Source organism: Idiotropiscis lumnitzeri, chromosome 21, assembly GCF_059441095.1.
Source record: "Idiotropiscis lumnitzeri isolate Australia: NSW breed Sydney's pygmy pipehorse chromosome 21, RoL_Ilum_1.0, whole genome shotgun sequence".
NCBI lineage: Eukaryota > Metazoa > Chordata > Actinopteri > Syngnathiformes > Syngnathidae > Idiotropiscis > Idiotropiscis lumnitzeri.
The window spans coordinates 7,936,793-7,948,683 of NC_142411.1; the positions used below are offsets into that span (position 1 = coordinate 7,936,793).

Consider the following 11,891-nt stretch of genomic DNA (forward strand, 5'->3'; position numbering starts at 1 on the left):
TCCATTTCAGTTAGAAAAGATTTGAAATACGAGTTTTAGGAGTTTGGAGCATCACTGTAATTGAATTATTTGTAGATTTGCCCTTTGCACAACTAATTCATTGAATTTAATTAGGTTGTACCAATATGCATAAATGGTTTGTGTGTGTGCCTTGTAAACTTACATGCCCGCTATTATTTTAGTACAGTCTTTGTTCATTTCTTTGCAGGTGGTGTGCTTTGTCAAGGCAACAGATGGTCTGGCGCTATATAAATGATGCTGCGCCGCGCTCTTGCCGTTACGGTAATGACGTCACCCCACTCGTCCACCCCCCACCCCCGCTCACACGCTCGGCTCTACTTACAGATCGGCCAGCATTTTGGCGCAGTTTCGCATTAAGCTAAAACAAAGGGCGTCTGTTTATTTATTTCTCCGTTTCAGTTGCAAAAATATTTGCAAGAGCTACAGCATTCGCGATGAGTTCGATTAACGTCAAAAAGTTGAAAGTAAACGAACTGAAGGACGAGCTAAAAAAGCGTCGTCTCTCCGACAAGGGACTGAAGGCCGAACTGATGGACCGCCTGCAGACCGCCTTGGACGAGGAGGCCGCCTTGGACGAGGAGGCCGCCTTGGACGAGGAGGCCGCCTTGGACGAGGAGGCCGCGGCCTGTGAAGAAGAAGCTGTCGAGGATGAGGCGTTAGAACAACCTGCCGAGCCGGAATGTATGGGGGAAGAAGAAGAGGGAGAGGGTCCGGTAGTAGAAAGCATGGAGGCTAACGAACAGGAAGCTTTGGAAGAACAGAATGGGGCAAGCGCCGGTGGCGACGTCCCTGACGACGACGAAACTCCACTCGCCGCCGACGGTGCTGCTGGAGCTGCTTCTGGTGAGGACGAAGAGATGGGAGACGGGGAAGATGACGACGAGATGGACCCCATGCTCAAACCAGACGTAGACGACATGGAGAAAATAGACGAAGACGACGGTGAGCCAGAGGAGCAGGACGCTGAGGGTGAGTCGACTGAATTGATCTCGCGGAGAGTTTTTTTTTCCCTCCCTCCCTGCTGCAACCCACCGCGGCGGAGAACTGGTTGCAATTGGACGCTACACTTCAGAGCGTCCATGTTGAGCTCGGCGTGACCTTAACCAGGCTAAGCGTTAGCTTCACAGTGACGCAGTTTTGCTAACACGGACGTTAGCTCAATTAGAATAGAATAGAAATCCCTTTATTGTCATTGTACTCAAGTGTGCAACGAGATTAGCGTAAACAGCATTATTTCATACCGTTAAATTCCATTTTAATGTATAACGGATAGTCGCTAGCTGCGTTAAACGCGTGCACGAAATCGTTGAATAGACAACTTGGTTGATTCCTTGGCTTGTTAGCTTGCTTGTTCGCATCATTTTCTTTGTCTGGCAGCGCGCTTTAGCCTGAGCGTCTTCATCGGTTTCTGCTCTAGGACTAGCGAATTTGGCAGCCTTTTATGCGTTTCTGAATGACTGCTTTTTCGATTGTAGCAGTAGCATGTTGGCATTCATACTTTAATATCCAGCGTCGCTCTCGGAGTGTGAGATTTGTACTAAAGTCTGCAGTTTATAAGATACCCGGCTTTCAAATGTGCGTAAAATGAAGAAGCTCGTTTAGTTGGTACATGGTACATTTTACGTGGTTTGACAAATTAGCACGTTAAAATGTGCAATTTGCTGCTCTAAAGCCGCCATTTTAATTCTGTCTAAGCTATGGAGGGAATGGGGGTGTCAGGGCAGTTAGCAGGCTCACATTTCCTTGCATGGTGCATTACCTCAAGAGTACAGTGTACTTGTCCCACATAAACTTTATTTTACACCATCTGTAGGGTTATTGTTCTCATTTTGATACACAAAATTGTTTTCCCAGCCCCACCACCTCTGCTCTTAAATGTGCATATTTGGACCAGCTTGCATTGTAATTAGACTCTGGTCATCACAGTTGTATTCTCATGATTGTACTCTTGTCTAATAATATGAGGTGTTTCCACTTCTTTAGCTTATGATGGTCGACTATTTAACTGACTGAACGGGCTTTGTGGGGCAGACCCCCACTGCCAGTCCGACCTCTCTCAAAGGAGCACCTCATTATATATCTTTGTTCTATTTTCAAAGGGGATGCGGACAAAGACACGAATGCTGATCAGAAGAATAAGAAGGGTGTTAAGAGACGCCGGGAGGAACATGGAAGGGGCTACTTTGAATTTATTGAAGAGAACAAATACAGCTGGTAAGGATGGGACAGAGCAAAATGGCCTTCAGCATCCCTGAAGTGCCATCATAGCTTTGTTTTGTATTGGCTTTAAGTGCCGATGCACCTATACTTAGCTAGCCTTTCAAGAACATTTTATTAAGGAATCACCACTTTCTCACATGTATTGAGGGCTATGCCTGACTGCTCAGAGAACCTTACCATTATCTTTTATACATTGTTTTTAAAAAAATGCTCTGCAATTTTGTAGCAGGAGTGAAACTCTAAGGTCAGCTTTAAATCTGCTCCTCTTGCCACTTAAATGTTTTGCTAAGCCAGTTGTGTCCTCAAGGTGATTCAAGGCTGCTCACCAAGAACCCAAAGGAACGTAGCAGATTTACACAGTTCATCCATTGGATGGGGAGGGCCTGACTGGGGTGGTAGCTGAGAAATGTGAGCGGAGGGCAGGCACATTGTTAAAAGTCTAAACGTCCACTGAGGAACTCGCTCTTGATCGTCCATCGTTTGCCTCGCAATTGTAAATAATTTTCATTGTCCCCCACCCCCACTTTTTGTATGATGTCGAGATTATATTTCTGTCTTTTTGTCTCATGGATCATGTTGGGTGTGTGTGTGTGTGTGTGTGAATTGGGTGTTGTTACAAGGTTTATTTTTATTTTTTAATTTGCCCCCTTGTGCTGGTAACATCGTGCATGGTACGCATAGTCTGTAAACATATCTTCTTAGTGATCAGTGTTCTCATTGCGTTCACCTTAAATGGCACAGAATCAGATTGAGTTATATATTTCGGTAATAATCACATCATTGTCCTCTGACAGACCTCTGAGCATTTTGAAGCGTCCTCAGTTTTCGCGATAATGACTCAATCAATATCCTACACTGCTGCAGTATGATGATTGGATCTAGCATATAGCCTTGCTTGGACATATTCAAGTGAATGACAGAATATGACATCATTATTGAGAAGTTTTCCAAGGCTTATATTAGTTTTCCCAGGATAGTGTAATGTTTTAAGGAGCATTACTTGATGTTTTTTAGAACCCTCCTGTGATTTAGGAGCCTGGTCTTGTGCTACAGATTTGGTAAGTTACTGTAGCCTGTATTACATAACATACTTTATTCAATTACAGTGGAACCTCCAAATAAAATAAAACTATTTTTGGGAAGTCATTTATACATTAGTATCGGATGAATGGGTAGATAATTCCGATTGGCCCTTCTGCATGAAGCATTTCTGGTGGTAAGGTCAGATGGCAGAGCAGATTCCGAGTGCTTTAGCATCAACTCTGGTTTGAGTTTAAGCATGTTTTCCCATATTGTCAGTCACGCGTTGACACGTCGACATGCCACCTTAGACAAAAGCAGTGCTTCTCAATTATTTTCTGTCACTGAAGCGGTGGACTAAAGTGACGTGAGCATGGCATCTATTTGATATGCATCAATGGTCCTTAACCACTTTGGACCAGTCCGCACTGATGAAAGAAAGAAAAAATTACCTTACAGTATTTCTCTTTTATTTATTCATTTAGGCAAAAAAACCGACAGGCTTCTCTCTGTTGCATTCTTCTATGATAGTCTAGTGGTGCAACGGATCATCTTTGACCTGTGAGCCGTACGGATTAAGCACCACGATACGGGCAGTTCATGTTCCGCTGGTGAGAAAAAAAACGCGCGATCACATTAAGGCAACGTGATTTGTCCACAATCACTATAACAGCAGCAGCAGAAGAAGTTGAAACGCTTAAGTCGTATATATGGAAGCATTTTGGGAACTTGAGGTGAACGAGTCCTCAAATTAATGACAAAGGATTTATTTTTTTCGGTCTCTTGTCCCGACACCGTCGTTTCAGACAGACGTTAAAAAAAAAACAAAGCTGCAAACATACTCAACGATGACGCCGCCTCCGACAATGGTTCATTTTAAAATAAAGCTCAGCAAATAATGCGTTGTGACGTTGATGCCAATGCAATTTCCTTAGTCGGCTTTTACTTTGAAGTTGGCCGTCATTGTGCAGTTTTCGACCTCTCGGCTTGCTTTGTCGCAGTTTTAATTGACGTTACATCAACACAACGCCTTCCCCCAAATCATTTTTAGTCGCTAATTCAGGATGCTAGCAAACCGCGCGTTAATTACGCCGTCATTGCATGACACGACACAAGTGCCATTAGTGGCTATGGCTGGCTAGCTGTTAGCATTAGCAACAAGTGCCAGCTCTAAACATTGACCAAACGTACGAGTGTTCTTTCCCATTTGCCGTTGGAGGTTCCACTGTGATGCGTAATACATTTTCTCAAGCCGTATCCTTCAGAATGCAACACAAAGAAAGTCGTTCAAGTCCTTGCGTTTATATATTTACTAGTTAGGCTTGTGGCGGTGCTGTTGTCTTTCTTACGTTTTGATTTCACTGGATGCTCCACGGTAAGTGTCTGTCCAGGATCACAATATACACCTGCGTCCACGGCAAGTTGGAGGCTTGCTAATTTTAAAATCATTCCCCCGTCCCCCCCTCCACTTCTTTTCGGCAAGTGGTGCCCATGCAGTTCAGATGACTGTCATCCAATTGATTGTGTCTGGTCTTTTTTTTTTTTTTTCCCTCCTCCCCAGGGCCTCATTTAAATCACCCGTGCCACCCTTGGAGGAAGACGATGAAGAGATTGATGACACCATAGTCTGCCTGGACAACTGTGAGTCACCGAATAAGATAAATGACTGCAACGGTAGAGTTTGTCCAATCTTTGTTGCTTTGAGCTGGTGCACTCCGTGGACAAGCCAATAGTCTCAACAAAAGTAAAAAGTACTCGAGAGTTCATTGTTGTATATTTGGAAGACGTGGACCTTCTAAATTGTCAATGAGGCGCACACAGGAGGCCTGACGGTAACTACGTCGTCCTACTCTAGATTACTTGCTAATGCATCATTTCAAATAGACGGACTGTTCATTTGGTTTAATTTTCCAGTTGACAATTTACTGATGAACCTTTGGTGGCGTAAATGCATAGTTCAAAGTAGTTGACAACTAGAGAGAATATGATGAATCTGTCCCAGACTAAATAATACATCCACAAAGTATGTGTGTATATAAGTGAACTACTGTACTGCGTAAACCACCATTTAAGCTCAGATCTTGAGCGGCAAAGGTTTGCGAGTGTTTGCAAACGTAGTGAAGGTTTTATTTTTTTCCCTTGCACCGGGGTTATACACTGTCCCTTTTTTGAATAATTACATTTTTTTAAAAAGTGAAGAAAATGTACTTCCTTAGACTTATTGCTCAATCTTGTAAATGTTTTATTTTTGTTTATTTTTTTGGGTCTTGACATCCAAAAATCCTGATCGTGTTAAAGCAGGCATGGGAAAACTACGGCCCGAGGGCCACACGTCGCCCGTTAAACGTTTTAATCCGGCCCGCCGAACTTGGGAAAAAAATTTAAATGAATAAACCTAGTTAATGTTTTATTTGCTAAATATTGTAGTGTGTCAAAGACAGATATTTTGTTGTAATGCTTTTGTTCATTTTCATTTAAAATTAAATGTATTTTTTTTTTCTACGATGTGGTGAGGTTAAGAAAACACTCCATCCGTCTGCTCCTGATGCGGTCAATTTTTAGAGCCCATTGTGGCCCACCAATCGAAAAGTTTGCCCAGCACTGGTGTAAAGCCTCGATTAAATGTAGCTGTTAATGCATGTTGACTTTTCCTGTAGACAACTGCGACCTGCATTTTAAGGTGTCACGAGACCGCTTCAGTGCCTCGTCGCTCACAATGGAGAGTTTTGCTTACCTCTGGTCCGGAGGCAAGGCCACATATGGTGTGAACAAAGGCAAAGTCTGCTTTGAAATGAAGGTACCGTGAGGACGAGAATAACTTTGGGGACTTATTTTGTTCACACTTAATTCCAATTTAGTCCCGTTCAAAATACGTAAATATTAACACATGTAATCAACTTGTTCCTCTTTGCCTGACAGTTCACAGAAAAGATGCCAGTGAAGCACATTTCACTTATGGACATGGACGTAGAAATCCATGATGTTCAGGTCGGCTGGTCGTCGTCCTCTTCATCGCTGCTGCTCGGTGGGTAACCTTGTTTCTACCTTTACCTACTGTTTCGTGTTTTATACGTCAGATATGTTCTAATGTGTTGCTCTTAGACATGCCTTGTTGTTTTTATATACATTTATTTTTTAGGTGTATTTAAGGCTGAGTGACCTGTACAATCAGTTTAGATAGCTTTTCTTTAAACATGCAGTGCAAAACAATTAATTTTATGTTGAGTCCCTTTTATTGAATTCTTTCAACAGATTAGGTATGCATTGATGTGTAGCCACATTTGATCATGAATTCCATTGACTTGTTCATACAGCCATGTTTGACCTTTTGGAGGTGTGTCTCCTCCTCTTACGATATAGGTGAAGCTATCCATTCATACGCATATTCGACAAATGGGAAGAAGACTACCAACTCTGTGATTGGGGACTTTGGTGAAACTTTTGATGAGAATGATGTCATTTGCTGTCTCGCTGTAAGACTTTTTTTTTTTTTTTTACGTATTTAGAAGGCCATAATTGATAATGCCTTTAAAATGTTCAAACTGTTCATGGCTGATGTTCTTTATTGCTTTATTCAGGATTTCGACGGAGACGAGGTGGTTCTGTCCTACTCCAAGAATGGTGGGGAGCCAGCCGAAGCTTTCCGTGTGAGCAAAGACGAGCTGAAAAACCAGCATCTTTTCCCGCACGTCATGTGCCACAACTGCGCCGTGGAGTTCAACTTCGGCCAGATGGAAACCCCATACTTCCCTGTGCCCTCTGAGTACACCTTCGTGCAGCAGATTCCTGTCGACGAGCGTGGCCGTGGGCCTCGAGCACCGCAGACTAGGGCCGACTGTGAGGTAAGCTGCGAAACATCATTAGTAATACATTACGTTGTTCTCATTGTTGTGTATGTTAACCTCTTCTCTCCTCTGTTGCGTGTTGTAGATCATTGTGATGGTTGGCCTGCCAGGAGCGGGCAAGACCACGTGGGTGAAGAACTATATGCAGGAGAATCCTGGGAAGTACTACATCCTGGGAAGTGACACAATCGTGGAAAAGATGATGGTCAGTTGTGGTACACGCATACTCTGTCACGGTTGTCCGGAATTCCACCATTTGAAGGAGAAAAAAGCAGGCATGGGTGCTTTGCGAGTTAACTTGTTTCGTTCCTTTTGCTGAAAATAGCGGGAATATGTCGCGAGAAGTTTTGAGTGAATCTTTGCGAGGCATCGTCCAATTACAATATACATGATTGACATATGGGATGGGACATGGGCTGCAGGTTTGACAAGAAAACAATTTACTTATTAACTGGGCTAGCGGCACAGATGAAATTGACTCTGCAATTATCGTGTCGTAACAATGGTAAGAACATCCTGTTCTGCCACCCGTCAGAAGCCACACACAAGGCTGCCGTTTGTTTTCTCGAGTCCACCTCATGCCTACAGCGTCTATAACAAATGCACCGGCATCAATAGCCCACCATGTCTGTGACCTGAAAATGCGACGTATGCGGTTTTAAAACAGAACACGACCATGTCCCAACATGTATGCTACAATGTTTAGTTCCTTTTTTAATCTTACCATACAGATCAGCAACCCGATGCGGGAAGTGAAGGAATACGGCAGACTGCTTGCCATTTCCCAGCGTGCACCTCTTTTCTTGGGCAAATTCATTGAGATTGCCGCTCGCAAGAGAAGGAACTACATCCTGGATCACGTAAGTCAACTCGACGTTGCTCCGCGTACCATATCGAATAGAAAGGTTAACTCTGGGGTCGTTTTTCCCTTCCAGACGAACTTGTCTGCCCCTGGCCAGAGGAGAAAGATGTGTTTGTTTGCCGGCTACCAGCGCAAAGCTGTGGTGGTATTCCCCTCCGAGGAGGATTACAAGCAGAGGCTTCAGAAGAAGATCATGAGTGACGGCAAAGAAGTCCCTGAACATGCTCTTCTCAAGATGAAAGGTGAAAGAAGCCGCAAGACAATTGTTTGCTGGTATCAAGGTTTACAAATCTGTTTAAGTTCAGGCTAAGAATACTTTAGTAGAATTTGAGGTGTCTCTACTTTACTGATATATTTTTCAGCAAACTTTTTTTTTTTATTGCATAGTCTTGTTTCAGCCTAAAAATCACAAGCTTCTATATCACCCAAATCCAAACAAGGCTGTATTTTATTTTATTTTTTTGTCACTCACTTCAAATGTAAATGCCATGGAGTGTATTACCATAGCATGAAAGGGAAGCCCAAGTTTGTTTTGTTTTTTCATCAAAACCTTCAAATTCCCTTTATATTTAAGTACATTTTATAATCTTTAACTTGTGTTTTGCAGTTAAATGTTTATTTCTACACTCACCAGTCTTTTCAATGAAATATCTAATAATAAAACATTTGTTTACAATACAACTGAGAGAAAAATCGTCTGATAGATTAAACTAGCTAATATTGTCTCTTCCGATTTAATCATTTGGACCCTAGTGCGCCTGCTTTTGTATGGACTGCGAGTACATCAGCCCTCCCCTGGAAATGTTGCATGGTAATTGCTGTCCTATTGCTAAGCATGTTGCTCTGTTCATCTGTCACAGGCTTCTATTCCCTGCCTGTGGAGGGCAAGACCTTCAGCGAGGTGCTCTTTGCCGAGCTGCCGCGGGACGACGCTGCTAAAATTTTAGAAACGTACAAAGAAGAAAGTAAGAACGCCCTGCCTGCTGAGAAGAAGCCCAACCAGGGAAGCACCACACCCAAGCGAGGCGGCGGGTCCCGCGGAGGCGGTCGTGGAGGCAAGAACCATTTTGGCCGCAGCAGCGGGCCTGTACAGAGAGGCGGCGGCGGCGGCAATCGTGGGGGCTTCCAGAACAGAGGCGGCTTCAGAGGAGGTGGGAGGCGTGATTATCACCCATGGTTGTTGATAGTCAATCGAATGCCTCAGGCTGACCTTTTCTCTCTCGGCAGCCCCCAACCCCCGCGGTGGGTTCAACCGCCCCCCTCGGGGCTACATGCCACCACCGGCATACAGAGGCGGGTACCCCAGCCGCGGCAGCTACAACCGTAGCGGCGGTCACATGCCCAGCATGGGCGGATCCCCCAGAGGCGGACCGATGAGGGGCAACATGGGCCCGAGGGGTGGACACATGAATAGAGGCGGTCCAATGAGCAGAGGCGGCGGCATGAGTCGTGGTGGGAATAGAGGACATCACAACCAGGTTGGTGGCTGCCTGTTAACTGAGTTTAATGAATGTTCGGGAACGTTTGTTCACTTTTTTTTTTTTTTTTTTTCTTCGCCCCCGACATGCATTGCTTTGCAGTTTCATCAGCGAGGCGGCGGACGAGGCAACTTTGGTAACAAGAACGGCAATTTCAGCAGGAATAGTGGCGGTTATGGCAATAGGAACGGCATGAACAAGGCCCAGGCCTTCAACCAGAGCTGGCAACAAGGGGTCAGTAGTTCTTTCTTACTCAGCTGTTTGAGCATCAGTGTCGCTTGTATCTAAACAAGTCTTTTTCTGCAGTTCTGGCATCAGAAGCCATGGAACCAGCAGTATCAGTCCAGCTATTATTAAGACACTTGCTCTAATGTACTGGTGGCCACACTGAAAACCACTCTTGCCACGGACCATCATCCCTCCTCCATCAACAACGCCATTTTTCATAGAACCTGCTTTTAAGAATGAAAATGCCGTTTCCCACTGAGTGGCGGGCATTTGAGAAGGTAGCGAATGTTGATTTCTCATCACGGTTTGTTTAAAGTTGTCACGGTTTTAATGTTTTTTTTTTTTTTTTTAAATAATTTTCAAAATTTCTCTGTGAGCAAAGACTGTGTTATCATTTAGCAAATGTCTTTGCGACTGCATGAACCGTGACGAAAAATTAATATCCGCTACGCTCGCAAACGTCGTCCGCTCAGTAGGCTACGCGCTAAAGACGGGCAACGTGGTCGACATTCCACTCCAGAGGGAGATCATTGACTGTCTGTGAAGATGGAGAGACGCATGTACAATATTAATTTGTCTTTCTTTTTTTAAATCTTTTGTTGTCATTTGCTTTGCATCACTTTTTAAGACGTGCTTTTTAAAAAAAAAAAGTTTGTAATATCGAGAACCAGAAACCTTTTTCCCCCTGGGATGTGCATTTTTATGTTTTTTTTTTTTTTTTTTTTTCCATTCGATTTTTTTTTTTGTTTTATTATAAACTGTAAATATTTGGTTTGAGTAGCTGAAGAATTAATTTTCATTGCGGGTTCTAGAGAATATTGTTAGTGTCCACTGCGCAGCTAATGCTAGGCCGCAGATAAGTCTCTTGTTCCTACTTCCAAAACTGTAAACAAACTTCCTATACCTCCAATAAACACAAATTGTTTGCTTGTTTTCTTCTGTCTTATAATTTATGTTCAAAGGTGTAAAAGACCTTTTTGAATGACCCATTTGGAGAGATTTGCACCAGCCCTTGTTGGTGTTCTGTGAATTTGCCTCTTGTATTGTGCAGAGAATAGTGAAGCTATTTGAATCTCTTTGAATGAACAATGTTAAATATCTTGTTTTAGGGTGTGCCTTTTATGACTCCTCTCATGGCAGGCCGGCGTTCAATGCAGCCCTCCTGAGAAATTGCGATCGCTCCGAGTCCACTAGTATGCTTGTAAATAGGATATTAAGCTGATTGAAGCGCAACTGGAAAACCGTAGCCAACACTTACAAATCAAAAGGAGGCTTTCACCTCATTTTAAATTTTGCCTGTGCTCATTTTTGAATGTTGATGGTATAACGGGGGCAATAGCTGAGTACAGATCAAGTAGCACATATTTCACCAGCAAACAAGGGCTACACTGCATTTCAAATCTCACACAAGCAATTTATTCAGTCCCAGTTATATATATATTTTTTTTTTTAGTTTCGTCATGACCTGACTATTCACCTGTTCTTTCCTCAACATTTCAGAGTCCCTGACTAAATATCTGAATCAAAGGGTTGGTAAACAAGCATGTAAATACTCAGTTTTGCTGTTTTGTGATGAAATGTTCTCCTCAGTACTGCTCTGTTGTACTTTTTTTTTTTTTTAGCAGAATTAAGGTTCAAAAGATGCTATATTTGTATTTCTTTGTTGCAGGTTGTATATCAGGTCCTGTAAAGCAACCATGCTGCATCTTGTCTTTTGTATCCTAACAGATTTTTTTTCGTCTGCTATTAAAAAGTTAAATACGGTTGTGAAATTTGATGTTTGTCACTGTGCCTGATTAGTAATCCGACGGGAGTCATCATCACAAACAAATAGCCTCCACCGACAACTTCACCCAGCAATCAAGTGTCGCTTATCAGAACCGTTAGTTCTGATTGTCAGTGCAGCTCTGCTTATCTTTTGGCTTTGACATACTAGCAGAGTCATCACACCTGTTGGGAATGTGGGTCTTTCTACATTCTGGCACTCAAGTCATCTGCTGAAAGCAGCTCTGGATCTGACCACACCTTCGCTGGTAATGACAAGCGCAGGTGAACGTGGTGTGGTATATTTGGCCCCACTGGAGCAAAAATGCGGAATGGCTAGAGCACAGACACATTATCTGAAATATGCAGATAAAAGATTTAATTTGGTGTTTAATTTCAATTTTGACGGGTGGACTGATATTCTTGAGATCCAAATAGGTATTTTTTCTTTCT

At 43.1% G+C, this 11,891-nt stretch overlaps 1 protein-coding gene across 3 annotated transcripts in view; it reads left to right on the forward strand.

The window, feature by feature from the left end:
• The window catches only part of hnrnpub (heterogeneous nuclear ribonucleoprotein Ub), a 46,238-nt gene extending 35,631 nt beyond the window's left edge, over positions 1-10,607 (forward strand). For 2 of the 3 annotated variants that reach the window (XM_088286923.1, XM_088286924.1), the window contains 15 exons: positions 209-282; positions 534-990; positions 2,121-2,235; positions 4,823-4,902; positions 5,919-6,058; positions 6,181-6,286; positions 6,622-6,734; positions 6,840-7,103; positions 7,192-7,311; positions 7,838-7,966; positions 8,042-8,210; positions 8,829-9,119; positions 9,196-9,446; positions 9,549-9,680; positions 9,753-10,607. In XM_088286923.1, the coding sequence (XP_088143049.1) occupies positions 253-282; positions 534-990; positions 2,121-2,235; positions 4,823-4,902; positions 5,919-6,058; positions 6,181-6,286; positions 6,622-6,734; positions 6,840-7,103; positions 7,192-7,311; positions 7,838-7,966; positions 8,042-8,210; positions 8,829-9,119; positions 9,196-9,446; positions 9,549-9,680; positions 9,753-9,803 (2,448 nt within the window). In that variant the 5' untranslated portion in view covers positions 209-252 and the 3' untranslated portion in view covers positions 9,804-10,607. Of the gene's footprint in view, positions 1-208; positions 283-309; positions 991-2,120; positions 2,236-4,822; positions 4,903-5,918; positions 6,059-6,180; positions 6,287-6,621; positions 6,735-6,839; positions 7,104-7,191; positions 7,312-7,837; positions 7,967-8,041; positions 8,211-8,828; positions 9,120-9,195; positions 9,447-9,548; positions 9,681-9,752 lie in introns of those variants that run through there. The other variant, XM_088286922.1, reaches the window with a different exon arrangement.
• Positions 10,608-11,891: the final 1,284 nt, after the last annotated feature.